Below are 18,720 nucleotides of genomic sequence, written 5' to 3'. Positions count from 1 at the left end.
TGAAGCGAGCAGAGAACTGTTGCACACTGGATGCTCATGGTCCACACAGCTAAGACAGATGGAAAAAACAAAACAAAAAAAAAAAAAACAACAGAAAAAGCCATCAAAAAAGAGTACAGAGGCCTTTTTCTGTCACAGATGAATTTGGACAGGTCAATAACATAAAATATGATGCGAGATTGATGATCAAATACATGAACGGTGTGATACAAAAACACAGTTCAAGTACCATCCCTATCCTGGAGCTAGTTACAAAGCAATGCACTGACTGCCTGCTTTCCAGTTTCAAATGAGTAAATAATTTTTATTTGCAAGTCTGTGGCCTTGTTTTTCACTTTTCCATGTCATTAGGACTACACTGAGTGTCCATGGCGCTGCACTTCATATAAAGGGTGGAAAAGGGAAAAAAGATCTGTATACACATGAACAACCCTGTATGTTTTGTTCGTCTCCCTTCTTCAACTTCTATCAACAAGAAAGCAGTAAATGCGATAAACAAATCTGCGTTCAGACATCCAGTAAAAGAAAATCAATTGTTCAAGAACTATGTCACTCTGTTGATAAAAAGAAGGGCATACCTAGAAGCTTCACATCAGGTGACCTCTATTTCTTCAACTTCTTCAAGCATTTCTCTCAGCATCTGCATGTTTTGGTCGATTGTCCGCTGATTGAGCCAGTGCAGGTGTATGCCATGTATCAGAACATGCATGGCACTGCAAAACACTGAGCACACCTTCCATGGAGTGAAAACCGTACTGCAATCATCTTATGTTGCTGGTGCCTCCCCTCAAAGTCGCATCGGTGATTCAAGGTTGTTTTGAATCAAGTTATGTTTTTCAGATGTTGTGCTACTGCAATTTGATGAGGCTGAGAATGGATCCACGATAATGCTGTTTTTTAATGATGAAGTATCCTCTGCAAATATTTCAGCTGGTAAAAAGAATCCATACATTTCTAGCAATACACAAATACTTACCAAATAGGTAACTGGAACAATGTGTCAAACCTTCAGCAAACTTTACAAGCTTAGTTCTCTTATTAAAGTAAGAAAGGTCCTCCAGTTTCCCAGATTTTGCATCAAGAGCTGAGATACCAAACAGACTTACAGTAAAAAGTCAGTACAATAACACATTTCTTTGATACTGACCCAGTCCCAACCACTTACTGTGGGCAGACTTCTTCAAACTGCATTACTTAAAACGTCATAAAAATCCAACTTCTAGGATTTGGCTAGATAAGACTTGGCCCAGATGTACATTGCCAACTTCCACCTAGAAATCACTGTCTTTTCAGGTAGTCTACAGGAAAGCGTTCATCTCCCCTCATTCACCTCCATTCTTTTCTCTCTTCCTATTGCAGAGTGCACAGATGGAGAGACTGCTCCCCCTCCCTGCTCACCAAACTTTTCTGTTTGTTGCAAGGACCCTTTTTCAGTATTTTGCACCAGGGATCACTGACGAATGGTTCTACATGGAGAATATGAGAACATGAGAATTAGGTGACTGCAGAGAGTGACTTTGCAAGGCATCAGGAATATAGATAATAGCAAGAAAAATTCAAAAGGAGTAGTAAAATAGGAGTAGATTTCTAGCACTATTAGGTTCTTATACCAACCCCATCAAAGCATAAAAGTAAAACTGATCGGATTTGTCCACCTACTAATAGAAGAGAAAAAGGAGTAGGGGAAAAACAAAAACTTGAAAATCTGAATACTGTGCCAGTAGAGAGGAGGCCCATGCAAGATTTCCTTCTGATAAGGTTCTGCTCCTTCAAAGCCTCTGGTGGATCTACAATGACACATCAGAGATGCATCTGTCCTAGTACTGTGCCTCTGCAGGGAGCCAGCCACATACAAGGAGTCTTGCTCAATAAGCTATTTGTGCTTTGTCTTCATTTCCCTCATTCATCATAGGAATTTATTCAAGGTTAATGAATTAGTCCAAGCTTTGTTATACATATTTAAGGGCTTCTCAAAACAGCAACCTACATTTCAGAAATGGTTGCAAATTTTTTATGTAATAATATATATAAAATAACCACACTTTAGTTAGTCCTGCAGCCATACCCTAACAAGAAATCTTCCTGACTACCAGACTTGATAATCATAATTCCATCTAACAGGGCTTCCAGTAAGACTGTTTTATTATTCAGAGAAAGTCTAGATTGAATTGATTTACCTCATTTCACCACAAAGTTGCATTTCTGGAGATATCTCCATATGGAAATCCTAAGAAGTCAAAGTCAATTTTATTTTGTATTTTATAGATTTTATAGACATGCATTTTTAAACGCTGACAAAAGTCAATTTAGGATACCTTCAATTAAGCTCCAGCTAAAGATTCTGTAAAATGAGATCAAGTGCTAACAAAACAGATATAGCCATGAAAGGAGATCCATATATTCTAATCCTACAAAACACAGTTCAGGGAGGGAACAGGAATCAGTGCCAACAGATAGATTTCACAACTTCAGTCCTCCAAAACATCCATCTGAATTGAAAAAAGTGAGCCCTAAGCCCGAAGTAATTTATTTATGCACATTTCCTTTTTCTTATCTCTGCCTATGGCAGGTACAATAACTGATATCCAGAGGAACAGTGGAGGGCAAGGTAATGTTCATAAAACCACCTGAGGAAGGTGATTACGACCTGAAAACACACATTACCTATCGTGATTTCTGCTCACTCTACTGAACTAACTCAAACATGGAGGGCAGGGGCATGGGATTGTGTAACAGAAAGAATTCCTTTAAAGACATGACTAAGGAGCCGATTTCTGTACTTAACTTTTTATTTTATAGTTACTACAAAACTGTATTGCACCAGCGATTCATAGAGGAGTTAAACATCTTTGACAGTCACATCAATCAATCGTGGTACACAGCACTCCTCTATTATCACAAAGCTACCTTAAAATGGGGGGGAATGGGGAAGACGGAGCAAAAGATAACAGAACGGTAGGATTTTTCTATTTGTAGCAGGATCATCTAATTTGAAAGAACAGAAATGATATTCCACTCTTGTCATAAGCAGAAAGATCTCTGTGAACATATAGCAAAAACAAAGAACTAATCAACTTATTGATCATAAAAATTTGCCAAAAGCTGTACAGAAAACCTATCAAAAAAAACAGATAAAGAAAAAAACATAACGAGTAAAATAAAGATGCTTCAGATCAGTAATAACATGGTTTCATTTAGAAACTTGCAGTGTAAAAACAATTTGCTTTCCTTAAGCTTTAGCTGAAGCCCTAAAATAAACATGCAATGCGTACTAAGAATGTTTTTCATGTGCTTTAACATTAATTTCAAGATAATGCTGAAAATATGAATTTATGCCCAGCTGTGGTTTTTATAACCAACCAAGAGAAATTTAGTTTGTATGCTAGAGCAACTGTGGAAATCAATTCTTAATCTATGACCTTGTTTACCGCAGCTTGAAGCCTTGAAATAAATAAATGCCTTGAGCCAGAAATAAGAAACATTTGGCAAATCAAAGAGACAAATAACACAAATCTATATGTGTATATACAGCATTAGAAAGGTCATATAAAATACAATATTGGCTCTTTTCTTGCTGTAACATAATAATGTCTGAAAGGCAGGGCACAGTAATTGGCTGCATTAATACCCAGGTGGTGAACGGACGTGAGTACCTATTTTCCTTTCAAGTGACAATGTTCATCTTTGTAGAGGACTTTGTGTTGCTTTGTTGTTTTGTTGGTGTTTTCTTTTTTTTGTAACAATATTCTCCAAAAAATAACCCATTTCCTTTGTCTTAGAAGATGTAAAGACTTTCTCTAATGCACATTTAAGCTTCCTTGTGAAATTGCTCAGTGCTTCATCACTCACAATAGAAAAAAAAACAATAATAATAATGCCAGCGCTCACATTTACCTGCTCTCAGTCACAACCCCTTTTCTCCCTTGTAAGAGGAACCTCTCACATTCTCACACTATGTTATTACTTGTTTCTCCATATGCATTACTGAAACAAGTTTGACTTTAATAGCGCTACTCACAGGAATATAAACTAAAAATATGTTTCAATCTTAACACGACTCACTTTCTAAAAAGTACATCTTCAAAGCCACAATGTGATGTATCTGTTAGACTGCAGAATTCATCCAGGCACTTGCTTTTGAAAAGTGTTAATACAAATTAGCACTAATTCAGCTAACTTCTCTCCCTTCATTGTCTCCTTGCTGCTACACTGGAATTCAAATGTGACTGTGACCGACACTGCTTTTTAAGATTAAGCATGGTATTATCAGCCTGCACAGCAGGTGACCAAAGTAACTGATGGGAAGGTTCCCTTATTTTAACTCTAAATAAAGCATGTAATCTAATAAGAAATGAAAGAATTCGACTTTCATAATTCTCCTTGGAGTTTGACATAGAAAATTAGAAAAATAATATAAATCTGTCTTCAAATATAATGAAAACTTCAGGAGACCAGTACTGATAGAGTCATAATGCCACCAAAAGGTAAGTTCACCTTAAACTGAAATTACGTGGCTCATCAGCCAATCAGCATAGGCTGCCCCATCTCACATCCATAAAAACATCTCTGGAGACTTTTAAACTTGTCCCCATAAGCATGATCTTTGTCTGCAAATGTGGCTTTATTCTACAGAATTGTAAAAGACCACTGAGATGATCCAGTCCAACCATCAACCCACCCCCACCATGCCCACTAAACCATGTCCCTTGGTGCCAAGGTGTTACACGTTTCTTGAACACCTCCAGGGACGGAGACTTCACCACCTCCCTGAGCATCCCGTTCCAATACCTCACTACTCCTGAGAAGAATTTTTTCCTAATATCCAACAAGAACCATCCCTGGCACAACTGAAAGCCATTACCACAAGTTCTATCACTGTTACCTGAAAGAAGAGACCAACCCCAACTGCACCACAACCTCCTTTCAGGGAGTTGTGGAAAGTTATAAGGCTCAACCCTGAGCCTCCTCTTCTTCAGGCTGAACAATCCCAGTTTCCCTCAGCTGCTTCCTAAATGACTTGAGCTCCAGATCCTTCACCAGCTTTGCTATCCTTCTCCAGACACATTCCAGGGCCTCAATGTCTTTCTTGTAGTGAGAGGCCCAAAACCAAACACTGTGCTCCAAGTGTGGCCTCACCCAAGTGGGAGTGATGCGAAGTACGGGTTGGTAAGAACCACATCCCAAAGAGAACCTCTCAGCCAACAGCTGTGTTTTACAGGTACACAGCATGTGCAGTTCCCAAGTTACCAAAGACTTTGCAAATGGCATTAGCCAGACCTCTCCCCAGCTGCTATGGGAAGGGGCAGGAGCTAATGCTGCAGTCTCACAAGTGGGGATGCTGGCACAGCGTGCCCTACCCAAGTGCCTCTGCTGTGTCATACCTGGCATTTCACATTAGTTTTTTATCTGACTCCAAAAATTTTTTCCATGCTCAGTTTCTAACAGCCTCTTAAACTACTGACAGTTACCTTACTCAAAATACAGTTTGTTCTAATTCCAGAAGGAGAATTGCTCAGCATATTAATCTAGGTCAGAAGAAACTACTTTCCCACCAACAAAACAACAAATCTACATTACAATGTGTAGCTAATTATAACCAATGACCCTTTCAAACTTCTTTAAGATTCAATACTTGTGATACAAAACAAGTATTCACTGATGGCTCTGTATCAACATAAATGACTAATTACTTTAATCAGGAAGCTCAAAAGATAAAGAATTTGATTTATTATAAATACAGGGGCTTGCTCTCATAAAAATGATTTGCACTGCAGTTGAGGACATGCATTGATTTATGGCACTACTTGTAATTCTCTCATTATTTTTACATTTAATAATAGGTGAAAAATGGATTAAAAGTTAACAAAAGCTAGTCACATTCCCACTATAATTTTATTCAGTTCCACAGGAGTACTCACACATTGTCTACATCCTAACATTTCAGTAATAGAAAACATAAAAAACTGTCTTGAAAAAACACGAAGATCATTTTGGCCAAAATTACAGAAAGAATGGCTATTCTTGCCTGACTTTTCCTGATTTAATGATATCTGGCATCTGTTGCTGAGACAAACAGAACACAATTCAAATCCAGTTCAGCTGGGAACAATTGGGAGAGTGCAGAAAATGCTTTTGAAGATAGATTATGAATCGATTATGGCATGAGAACCCATCAGACAGGAAGGGAGAGAATAAGAAATGTATCTGGAGTTACTTAGGAGAAAGGAAGGATCCTCATGCCTTTGCTGTCAGCCCCTGCAGAAAGCACTCCGCTTCCACCAAACCTGCCTAGGCACTACTTTGCCTGTCCTGGTGACTGTTTCTGGACAGAAAGAGCACTCATTGAGCAACGTACCCATGACAAGGTTAATTGACCTACTGCACTATGCTCAAACTCCACGATACAGTAAGAAAATTATAGCACACACCTTTTATAAATGAAATAAATAAAAAATCCCATGCATTATGTGCTTAAAATAAGATTAAATTGCTGAGAAATCTGTCTCACAACTGAAGTCCTCCAAGTCTACCCTTGCTGACACTAAGGATTACCACATATTTGCACTGAGGATTTTTGAGGACCCCTCACATGTAACAAGTAAAAACTTGTTTCTTACTCACTTGTAATCAGCATGGTTCTCCAGGTTATCTTAGGTTGCTGGGGTCATCACCGGGGCCCCAGGGTCTCTTGGAAAACCACCACACAGCTGCCTAACAGGAGTACAATGGCACAGTCGGTTATTACAGTGTCTGGATTGCGTTTCATTGGTATTTGCCAGAAAATAGTGATTAAGTGCAGAGTGAGAATGCTTTCAACATGAAGAACGCTTTCATAGACTAGAACATCTGCTAGGTCTAACTTCAACTCCAGGGTTAGCTAAGACAAATGGTGTTCCTCAAGGTGCAGCAATAAGTGAATATCACTGAGTAAAGACCCTTGGCAGTTAGGTTGCTGCCTGTGCCGACCAGCCGTCGCCACAACCCCATGTTCCCCCTCCTTTACTGCAGCTACACATCGCCTGTTGTCTGCTCTTTAACAGAAGCACTGCTCCAGCCACAAACCAGCTCCTTCTCATGTGTTCACAGAGCCAGCTGTGCCAAGTGACCCTCAGTGCTACCACACCACCAGTAGCACAAATGATGTGCATCTGATCGCGACTTATGGCAGAGCTCAACAACACATTCAGTCAAATAGCTGCAGAATTCGAGTTGATGGAAATTTTTATTCATGAAGCAAAGGGTTTTTTTTGTTGCGTTACCACTGATAACTCCTTAGCACAAATTCTTTTTCATGTTTAAAAAAAAAAGCTTTTGTGTTTTTTTTAAATCACCTATTAATTCTGATTCCTTGCAGCTGTTACCACAACTAATTGTCACAGAAGAAAGACAAGTATTTTCACCAGTACTTTTGTCAAATGTTCTCTTGCCATTAAGCATTTCTTCCAAGCCAGGTGACACACAGAGGAAGTCCTAGAACTCAAATGGCTGCAGTTTGAAAGATATCTAACAAAAGATGACTAAAAGACATCTGTTTTGGTCCCTGAGGGGCACAGGAGGGACTGACTGACACTGTACTTTATGTCCACTTGCTGATGGGTGGATATAGAACTAAAACTCAATTCCAGATAGCTTAAAAATAAATGGCATGCCACTATAGCAATTAGAAAAGAGATCAGAAAGTATGGGCTACCTACAACTATAACATGGGCTTCTAAGACATTTAATGAGCTTTCATAGCTCTCTTTGATAGTCCGTGAAAAAGGTGGGAAATCTTTCAAGGCTTCTGAAATCCAATGTTGTGCTGCCACTCATGGATGTCTGAAACTGTTGATGAAAGCTGTTTATTTTCTTTGCTGGATTTTTAACTCATCGCTGGCTTCATACTTAAATCTCTGTCCAAAAACAGTGCCCTTGTTACAAGAAGTGAACCATCTGGAGTTCTGCAATTTTTTTAATCCACAGTGGTAGAGGTCAGACTGAGCTGAGTGTTCAGGGAGGATTTGGAACAAGCTACAGAAGAATGAGAAAAATCAGTTTGAACACAGCCTGACAGAGGAATTATTACCAAAATGAAATTCCAATGTTATTTAAAATTTTTTGGTGTTTAAATCTGGGTTATATATAGAAATATTACAGCAGTATTAAGAAAGTAGTGCTACAGAGCAGCACTAGGAGGCATCATGGGCATTACTTCAACCTGTGAAACTGTTAATTATATTTCAGAAGTAATATCTGTTTTGAACAGAAGTTTGACGTTAGAGCTTACATTTTAATAAGTACCCCTGTGGTTTCAGAGAAGTATGAAGACAAGGCATTTATCCTGTAACAATCATTTAGTTTCATATTTTGTTACATTTGACAACTCTTGTGGGGAGCTAAGCCTCATCTCTGCAGCTACTACAAGTACCAAGAGAAAAATACTACATCAGGTTCAACAGTGGCCTGGCTCTGCTGAGCACCAAGGAGAGGCTGCCCAACATCTTCCCCTGGAGCAATCACACCCAGCGGCTAAAACTTGCCAGCAAAAATCCTTAAAGGATCATCTGCTAGCAGAAGGAAAGAAGGATGTGAGGAAAAATCATTCCTGTGCAAACTCAGGAGTTACCCAGTCCTTCTCAACTGCAGAAAACTTCAAACAGTAGAAACTACCACATGCAAAGTTCAAGACTTTGCTAATCTACCTCTGCCTGCTGTGGAGCCCTCAAGACAGGAGCACAGCACTCAAAGGCACTGAGAGAGCGCCCACAAAAAGAAGGGAAAACTGAACAGATAATGAATTTATCTTTTGCATTCCAAACAACACTGTGACTGTCACAGAATGATGGTCAAAGATACCAAGCACTGCAGGTTTACTGTAGCAAAAGGCATATATACAAAATATTGCAAAGCCAAAGCTTCATTGCCTTAACCTGTCCTGTTACATGTCCCCATTCCCACCCCTCACAATATTTTCTTTCTGTAAAATGAACCCTTAAATGCATTGGCTGTTCTTGTCTGCTCTGACTAAATGCAGTACACATCATCAGAGCTCTCTGTACATTCTGCTTTGTCTAGGAGAGTCCTACTGGGACAAAAAAAAAAAAGTCAAGAATACACAAAAGATGTGCGCACACTGAGCTCTTCAAAATTTATTTACTTTTTATTATTATTATTTTTACAGAAAACCCTTTAGCAATCCTACATTTCAATAACAGCACGTGCAGATTCCCTCGAAAGTATGTTCTATTTGAAAAAGGCAGATCAAAGAAAAGATGTTTGAAATTAAATGTGAGACCTGATTCTAACTAGAAAAAAATCAAGAGTACGTGTACACCAACTTTTAATATAAATAAATATGTAAAACATATATACAAAATATTGCAAAGCCAAAGCTTCATTGCCTTAACCTGTCCTGTTACATGTCCCCATTCCCACCCTCACAATATTTTCTTTCTGTAAAATGAACCCTTAAAGGCATTGGCTGTTCTTGTCTGCTCTGACTAAATGCAGTACACATCATCAGAGCTCTCTGTACATTCTGCTTTCTCAAGAATATTCATAGGACTGCTTAAAATCACAGAATCACCAAGATTGAAAAAGACTTACAAGATCATCCAATCCAACTGACCACCTGTCACCAATAGATCTCTGTAAACTACGTCCCTCAACACAACACCTAAACGTTCCTTGAACACCTCCAGGGTTGGTGCTTCTTTCTTCCTCCTTTGCTGTTTGTACCGAATGCGTGGCTGTGCACTCTCTTGGCATGATTAGGCACTTCTACCTTTATGGGATTGGTTATGGGGTAAGGTGATCCTTAGGGAATACACCCTCCCGTTTTACTGCTATGGTCTCATCTTCCTTCCCTATCCCACCATTCATTACACATTTTCAAATGACATCTAACATTTAAAGTATACTCAGTCTCAGAGAGAACCCTCAGAAGTCTCCTCTTAGCTGAAAATACCGACACTGATTTCAGTGAGATCTTTCACTTCATACCACAGCTCCCTGTGCCTTCAAGCACAGCACTGGATCCTGTAAAGATGAGCAACGAAAGTGCTGGGAGTTTTGGCTCATGGAAAGAAAAGGAAAAGACACATACTTTACTGTCCAGATGAAGTACAGCGTAACTGCTCGCGTGCTTTATGTAAAATGGTGACCTTCTATTGCATGGTCTGCAACAAAAATTCCCATCTAAGCTTTGAAGCTCCAGTAGATGGGAAGTGCATGGGGTAGGTGGACTGTTTACAAAACTTTCCAGTATGGGAGAGGGTTTTCTTGTTGCTTTTTGTTTTGATTTATGGTCATTCATTTGGATTTTGCTGATGCTAATGGTCTAGAGATTGGTGATTCTGTCCACAGCAGAGGGATTGAATCTGGATGATCATTACGGTCCTTCCAACCCAGGCCATTCCATGATTCTATGATTCTACAATAGTCACTCCTTCACACCAGTGCACCACTGTCAAGCAGTCCTGTATCTAACTGCTGGAAACAGCAAGCTTCATCATTTGCTTGTAGTTTCCAAATTAAGCTGAATAAAACTCAGTCCATCAATATTACAAAGTAACATTTTATCACTTCATTTCCTGTTCTTGTGAAAAGATGCCAAGAACTGTGGTTAAAGAATGAAACAGATCTCAGCACAGCCAACTATAAACACACAGACCCTACGCTGTCCAGCTAAAGCAAAATATTAAATAATCACATTATCATTAAGGCTAGAAAAGACCACTAGGATCATCAAGTCCAACCACAGCCCATTCCAACCATGCCCACTAGCCATGTTCCTCAGTGCCACCTCTCCAGGTTTCTTGAACACCCCTACAAAGGAAGCAAATACTACAACAAGGAAAATACCAGAAAATAATGATCCCTACCAGTGTGAACCCAGAAGCACTGCAGATTGAAAAATATTACATGCAGGCAAGACACAACTCAATTTGTCTTCCAGATTCTTTCGCCTTGAGATTCTCAGAATCATGGCAGATTCCTCCATGAGCTATAAGAAAGCACACTCATGCACTGCTCACACCAAACAAGAAGTCACTGTTACAGAGGTGGAGTTACCTAATTCACAGTGAGCTTGCCAGCGTCTCTGCACTATCAGCTGTATAACTGCAACAGGGGAAGTGCACGGCCCACATCATCACCTCCCAGCTGCACAGGTGCTCAGCAGAGAGAGCATGCTATAAAAATGCACCTATTGGCACAAATCTAGCTGCAGCCACTCCAAAATGTTCTCTGTACCTTCAGCAGCCACTGGGCTGAGGGAGATTTTGTTTAAACTTATTGATTCAGCACTGAGACTCCTCCATCATGAAGTTACAATAATACAAAATACAAATACAAACAATGAAATCACATCAATCACATCTTCCAAAAAGAAACTGGTATCCAGATCAGCGTTTCTGTTCAGAATTTCTCTCTACCGTTCCTATCCTAGAAAACAAACAGGAGTTTGTCTTCCCAACCCTGGTCAGGAATTGCCATAATACAGTATATCATTGTCTGCTATTTAATTAGAAATATAAGCCTTTTTTTCTCCTCTCTTGGCAAATCACAGGGCAATAAAAATGTCACTATGTCAGTCAACATAACACAAATATCACAGGTGAGCACTGGTAGATAATGCCGCAGTGAATTCCATAAATACCAGTAATCTCTGCCCTAAAATTCCAGCTAACATCTCAAATTCAGTCATCTTTCTTCTGGAAGTTCAGATTTGCTTGAATATTTTATTCATTACAGATAGATTTTAAAAGGGCCTAAAGCACATTACATAAAAGAATGCTTACAAAGATCCATAGCACCCTGGTGTCACGCCCACTAAAGCGCAGAAAAAATTCTTTTGCTTCCAAACGCAGAGCAGATAAAGCCTAAGTCAGAAAGTGCAAGCAAACAAAACTTCCTTTGCCCTGGAAAATCTCCCACTGCTGGGGTCTCAGTATTGATTGTTAACTCTGAATTTGCTACACCTGCATACTAAAGTAGAAAAAAAATTAAAAACATCAACATTCTTGAGTCGTTAGCTCTCTTTCAAGGAACACGAGAATGATTTTCAAAAAAGCAACAACTTGGCACTGAGTTCTGCAGCTGATCTATTAGTCTGCATATTAGGAAAATTCAATTCTGATTTGTAAGTTAGTTTTTTATGGAACACAGAGGATGACAGCAATCCATATTGCAGTCTTAATGTCGAAAGAAGAAAGTACTGGAAAACGATTCACCCTCTGTATCAGCTCTTTATTTTTGTCCTCATACCTCATAATGCATTGGCAATATTTTGTCTCCTAAAATGCTTTCAGTGTCTGAGTTCAAGTATTCTTCTACAAAATAAAGGTGACAAAACCTCAGAGCAGTTTTACTGGGTCTTAATTTCCAAGTGCTCAAAAGAAAATAATAAAATGAGTTAAAATGTTATCGAGGGTTTTGGAGGATTGTGTTAAAAAAGTGTTATAATTATAGTACTCACATCAGAGTATTCTCAAGTCTCAAGGTAGGATTGGTGTGTGCACGCTGAAAAATGTATCAGCTCTGATCCTGCAATGAGTTCCTTCTGTGCAAACACTTGAACCACTAGAAACAGCAGTTTGTAAGACTGCAGAGTAATAGGAACTGAATACACACATGAACTAACTTTTCCTGTATGTGTCCTCATACAGGTGCTAATTAGCAACAACATCCTGGTCACCAATGAACTTGGCTAGACTAAACTTGCCCAACTACAGGTGGACGGAGGATAAAATCCTATCTTCTATAAAGCCATGGAAGGCAGGTGACAAATTAATTCCTATGGCCACCATAATACTAAACAACATCACGCTGGGAGCCCACAATAACTACATGGCAAATCAGTGACAGCAGTTGTACAGCCTGATATTTGAGAAATGAGTTCTCATTTCCAACAGATTTGGTTCCTTAGTCTCCCTTCTACTTACAGATGCCAATAACATAAAGTTGTCATTATATGAAATTCCCTCTGCTCCATCTTAATCATTTACTTTTAGAAGTCTGACACATGAAATAGATCTAAATGCATTAAATAAGCACCTGCTTTTGAACAACCTAACAGGACTTCTGCCCAATGGAATCCATACCAGGTTCAAATCTGTCAGGGAAACGTTTTGCTAGAGATACCTCCAACAGATCAGGAAGAAGCAAAGCTTCTTCCGGATCACTTGCACATAGAGACCCATGTTATCTACACAAACAGAAACAAAGTTTTAGCGAGAGGGGTTCCCAACTGTGGCCATGCACACTCCAGAATATTATTATTCAACACCAACCTGAGAAGGGTTTATGAGAAAAATGACTTTGCAAATTAAACCTACTGCCTCAAATCAACTCACTGAGGCTCAGTGAAGGTATTTATATATATGCTCTCTAAGGGCTGATTTGACTTTCCCATGCTCCCAGACTTTGGACACAGCCAGCGAGAGTGTAAAATCACTAGGATATAATGGGAGGTAAAGAAGGGATAATAACACTGAAGCTCACAGGATAACAATCTGTAACTACGAATGCTGAAGCCTTTTCTCATGTGACAGTCAGACTGGAATCAACAGAATTCCTTATACAAGTTAGGGCTCCAGGATCAAGGTTCTGAGGATTATCATGCCATATTTATTCATGCTCTGGGTAATACCTTGTTTTACAAGTAGATTCCTTTAGATCACCATTATTCAAAGTAAATACACACAAAAATCAGCTTCTCCATTAATTACAAGTTGAAGATAACACATTCAGAAATAGAAAGACGAATGCAGTATGAATAAAATGCAATGTGAGAAAATTCCCTTTCCATATTTTTTGTGTTCATACTGATGATGGTTTAACTGTATTTTTATACTTCAATTTAAAATAAAGTTCATTACAGAAAGAGTTTAATGGTGCTAAATTGTGCAGTTGTCTTCAAAGGCTTATGTGACCTAGAGGAAGGTTTCAGCTGAGCGCATGGCTCAGTCCAGCTCAGGACCTCATGAGGGTTTGCCCATGTCAGTGAGAAGCTTGCAATCTGCACTGCATTTGGAAGGGCTGAAAAAAAGAAAAATCAATTCCACAGTGATTTGTTAGCACCATAAAAATACTAAATAAGGTGATTTATTAGCAAATATGTCCAATGTTATATTGCCTAATGTAGTGAACTGTCATCATCTTCAAACTTTTACACTGGATTTATGATTTAGTCACAATTTACTTCCCAAGAGGACTCTACTGCTGATTTTATTTATAAACCAAACCTTGCACTCCTTATCGCTCTGACAAAAGAAGAAGTCAGAATGGAATGAATAATTTTTGAACCATATCACTCAAACAAAAGACAAGAAAAATCTTCCGGTTAGGAAAACTAACTCTTTCAGATCTTGCAGAAATTAGTAACACTAAATTTGAACCGTAGTATGTTCTTTTGCTATCATACCTGCTAACAAACAGCCATATAAGCAGAGTTATACAGACCTGCAGGCTTCAACTACAAGTGATAATCAAGTTGTTAGAAATCCTTCACAAAACATTTGAAGCTGCAGAAATGATTCACTACAGCCTAATGGCCTTGCTAAGCCTTTGTTTCAGTTTTCTATATTACATCTGTATATTTGAGAGATTTAAATTTGGCTGAAAACAGAATAGTACTCACTGCACTGGAAGTATGAAGCACTTAAATAAACCCAGGAATGTACATGAAAAATTCATTTACCATGGGTGTAAGCATCTGTTATTTTTATTCTGAAGACTGCTATCAATTACATTATTTCTTCTCAAATCATCTATCACATATCTCCTGGTTTAGGTGACAACTACCTACTGCAACGGCAACAACAATACTTTCATGTAGAGCAGGATGTTATGCGTCTAACTTTAGATAGACTGATTCCATTAATTGTAAAATAATCATTAGTGCTAAAGCATTAGTTTACCAGCTTAATGAGTGTTAATATCTAAATTACATAGTAATTATGGAAAAAGAAAACGTTAAGATACGGCTTTACAACAGAAACCTAATCATTCATTTAGATACTGAAAACCAACATTCACTCTCTTATCAATTTTTGGTGCATTTCAAAGCATGCCTCCTGGTCTAGTGCTCTAATGCTCCTCTTGCATACATGGCTGCCATCAGTAACTGCTCTTTTGCATCACATTCACAACCAGACTGCATTCAGTTATCCGCATGCTACTGAATAGACGTGTACATAAAGCATTGGCAAAGTCTCTGAAAACAAAACAGTGCAAAAAGAAAAACATACAAAGGTGCCATCCAACCAAAAAGCAATACCAAAACGTGACAGCAGTCAAGCAGAATAATGCAACCTCAATGAATCCAGCCCACGCCGCTTTACAGTACACAAAGTGATTATCTATCAAAGACTGGTGGTTCATTCAAGACACAGGGCCAGTCTCCGTCCAACAGTCTGTCCTGGCAGCAGTAACTGCATGGACAGAGACTCATCACCCACTCACCTCCAGAAGTGACCTCTTCCGAACTGGGTTGAGGAACATTGGCAGGACAATGTGGGGAAGCTTGCATTGCTGCTGCCCTTGCTATACCTCTCCTGTGGAGAAATAGAGGACTCAATTTCCAGGGCTGCCAGCCAGCACCTCCTATATTACAAGTGAAGGAAAATGAAGCTAATACATTTTGGGGTGTAGTGCAGAACCCGCATTTGTTACTGCAGTATTTCACATCTTCTGTGGAGCTCCATTTGTCTGCTTAGACAGCAAGCTGGATTCTTAGGTTCATGAGTTGATGGTACTCTTACCAGTTACCTATACAGCAAGCTGGGATGTAACAGTTAAGAATCAATGTTACCACAGCCTAAATAAAATAAAATACAGTAGGAAGTAATGCTTAAATTAACATCTCAACCCAGACATGAACTAGCACGTGCTACTGGGTAACTCTCTCCCTTCCTTCCACAGTCACGTTTTCTTAGTCTGCTCTTCACACATTTCATTTTGCAGATGATTACCATATGGATTACCCTAATTGAGAAGCAGTTCTCCTGCTTTTCACGTTCCACTCATTCCATACATTTATTTTAATTTCATGTTAATCCAAATAGACATACCACAAGAATCAATCTCAAGAAAGTTTGTAAAGGGAAAATGAACGCTTTCCTCTATCCTCATGATTTCCAGCTAGGCAAACAGTTCTCAGCCACCAGTTTTTAGTGTGACAAATACAAATGATTTGTATATAACAAAACACAATCCATTAGAGAGAAAAAGAGACAAGAAAAGAATTATCTGAAGTATATGAATAAATCATTCTTTTGAATGTGTTTATGAATGCAGCGTTTTACAATTTCAAAAACAATTCTCTGAAGCTGTACTGAAGTAAGTATGTTTGCTTCCAGGAGTGATCTCCGCGTATCTTTCAGGAGCACCACAATGTGTTTTGTTGGAGGGAACGCTGTCAAGTTTAGACATGCAGGACTGGAAGCTTACAACCAACCATTTTTGTCCAGTAGGAGCATGCAGTGCATACTGATGCTCAAGGAAGGAACAATTTCCCATAATTAATTAGAACCTTATCAGCCTTTGTTGCGTTTGCTTAACTGTGGTCAACAGCAATGTTGATTTTACAAGTTAATTGAGTGTTAAGAAAAAGCCTATAAATGTGAGTTTTAGATATACTTCAGAGCTGCTGAAAAGCACGAGAAGCAAGCAAAAAAATTATAAAAATAAGATAGAGGAGCTTTGCTAAGAAAAAAAATATATCAGCTTTCGTTAGGTCAATTGCTTAAGCTCAGTCTTTTCACTAGATGTGTGCTGAAAAGTGAATGTAGAGGTAAGCAGAATTTTTCATTCTTTATTTGGACAAAACAGATTTATGTTTCACTTGCTTCACGAACAAAGATGCCACACAAGGCATTTTCTTCATTTTTATTTTGATGCCTTTACATGCCAAAACTATATACAGTTTTTCTCTTCACAAAGTTCCCAAAGTCCAACATAATAAGCAACAAAGCAGGTTATTTCTGATTAGATATTAACCTTGGATTATGATCGTGGCCTATTAAGGACTATGATTATAAGCAGAATTTGGCCTGGATATTTGGATGAGGTATCTCCAAGCAAAACAGTAGCAATGACTTACATATATAACATATACTATATATATAGCTATATTCAATAAGCACTATATTTCATATATTTAGTAAGTCCAGTATTTAAATAAAAAGATACATCAAGCTGCCTTAGAAGCACAGAACAAGGATTGTGCCCTGAGCAGTACACGAGTGTTACGTCCGATTTCCAGTTGCTGTTTCATTGGCAGTGTTGGCTGAGGCTGTCAGTGAAATCTAAGTATACCAAAACAGATATCACTGAGCTTTAATCTCAATATTTCAGGGGTTCTAAGATGATAAAATGCTGTAATTAGATAGATTACTATGACCACTAGAGAAATGCCCAAAAAGACCTACTCAAAGTAAGCACAGCTCCACCTAGTTAAATATACAGTCAAAAGACCAGAAATGGGGAAAAAATCACTGAGCAGAAATTATAGTTTTGCTCCTTACTCAAAAGAGGAAGCAATTCTTCTAAGTAAAAAAAAAAGTTTTTTTAGTAAATCTATTCCTTTTCTTCATGTGAAAAGTACTAGGAGTATCATGAAGAATCATCAAGGAACTTTGACGACTTTAGTTTTTACATACGGCCTAAGCCCATCTCACAGTCACAACAAAACTGCCCAAAAGTGACCATAATTCACTGACAATCTAGATGTTCCACTAACAAATTTCTTTTCAGACAGAGAGAAGAACTCAAACACTTTGAAATCTTGAGGATAGTTTCTAACAGTCTCTGTAAGGGCTGGCAGGGCTGGAACCAAGGTCCATCCAAAACCACTACAGTCACCTCCTTTACCCTCACGCGAATGCAAAGCAGTACAAGCTGCAACTGAACACGAGTGCCACACAGCAATTTGAAACAGCCTCAGTGTGGACTGTTGTTTATTCTACTAACCTTCAAAAACGTCGAGTCTTTGACCCTTTGAAGGTAACCTGCATTTGTTTCAAAAGCAAGCCTTAAACATTCAAAATGCGTTACGTGCTCCAAAAGGCCTTTCCTCTGCTTATATCCTCTGGATTTTCTCCCCATAAGTTAATTATTATTCCTAAACCTCCCCTGCAGTCTACGCATCCCAAGCTCTTCAAGAGTCACTTAAATCATATGGGATAATTTGCAAACATAGACACATTTTCACTGTCCGGGAGAGCAGTTCGTAGAATGAAAACCATTTCCTCACATATGACTGTATTTTCCAGAGACCGATTCAATCTGAAAGTTCTTCTGTGACAGAGAGCACATGCTGTCTATAGGATGAATTCACCCAGCTGCCATTTCCAAGCTGGAATTTCCCCTCTGTTTCAAAGTCATTAAACTTCCTGGTGCTCTGTGGAAAACAGGTATGTTTTACAAAATCCCTTTGCTAAGTCTCTGCACCTCACCTGTCCAGCAAGACATTTTGCCAGGACATTCATCATGCCAAGAAATATGCTTCAGAGACCAGAGCTAAAGCAGGTGACATCTTTTCCCTCCAGCTTACTCACAAGAGGTTGGTATGCTTCCAGCAGTGACTGGAATCAGGTAACCATCGCTTTGAAACTGATTAATTGCAGTGACTAATTCTGGATTTGCCATGTTATATTTTTTCCCTCCAACAATAAACCTATGCTAGCTCTTAAGGCACAGCCTATTTCTTGAGTGGGTTCATTTCTGAGGTAACATCTC

The 18,720-nt window shown here is 38.8% G+C and overlaps 1 protein-coding gene and 1 long non-coding RNA gene across 12 annotated transcripts in view; one reads left to right on the top strand and one right to left on the bottom strand.

Annotated features, from left to right (window-relative positions):
- The window catches only part of LOC128080033 (uncharacterized), a 36,605-nt gene extending 27,250 nt beyond the window's left edge, over positions 1 to 9,355 (top strand). For 2 of the 3 annotated variants that reach the window (XR_008206460.1, XR_008206459.1), the window contains one exon: positions 1,360 to 2,358. This is a non-coding gene — a long non-coding RNA (uncharacterized LOC128080033). Of the gene's footprint in view, positions 1 to 1,359; positions 2,359 to 9,160 lie in introns of those variants that run through there. The other variant, XR_008206461.1, reaches the window with a different exon arrangement.
- The window catches only part of PPP2R2C (protein phosphatase 2 regulatory subunit Bgamma), a 169,986-nt gene that overhangs the window by 86,068 nt on the left and 65,198 nt on the right, over positions 1 to 18,720 (bottom strand). For 2 of the 9 annotated variants that reach the window (XM_052681814.1, XM_052681812.1), the window contains exon 2: positions 15,445 to 15,536. The exons of 5 other annotated variants lie outside the window; for them this stretch is intronic. In XM_052681814.1, the coding sequence (XP_052537774.1) occupies positions 15,445 to 15,511 (67 nt within the window). In that variant the 5' untranslated portion in view covers positions 15,512 to 15,536. Of the gene's footprint in view, positions 1 to 578; positions 1,364 to 15,444; positions 15,537 to 15,619; positions 15,763 to 18,720 lie in introns of those variants that run through there. 2 more of the 9 variants (XM_052681810.1, XM_052681815.1) reach the window with 2 other exon arrangements.

This window comes from Tympanuchus pallidicinctus, unplaced genomic scaffold, assembly GCF_026119805.1.
Source record: "Tympanuchus pallidicinctus isolate F22 unplaced genomic scaffold, pur_lepc_1.0 scaffold2, whole genome shotgun sequence".
NCBI classification, from domain to species: Eukaryota; Metazoa; Chordata; class Aves; order Galliformes; family Phasianidae; genus Tympanuchus; species Tympanuchus pallidicinctus.
Note: the sequence above shows the minus strand (reverse complement) of the source record. Positions and strands in the feature narration are given on the sequence as shown.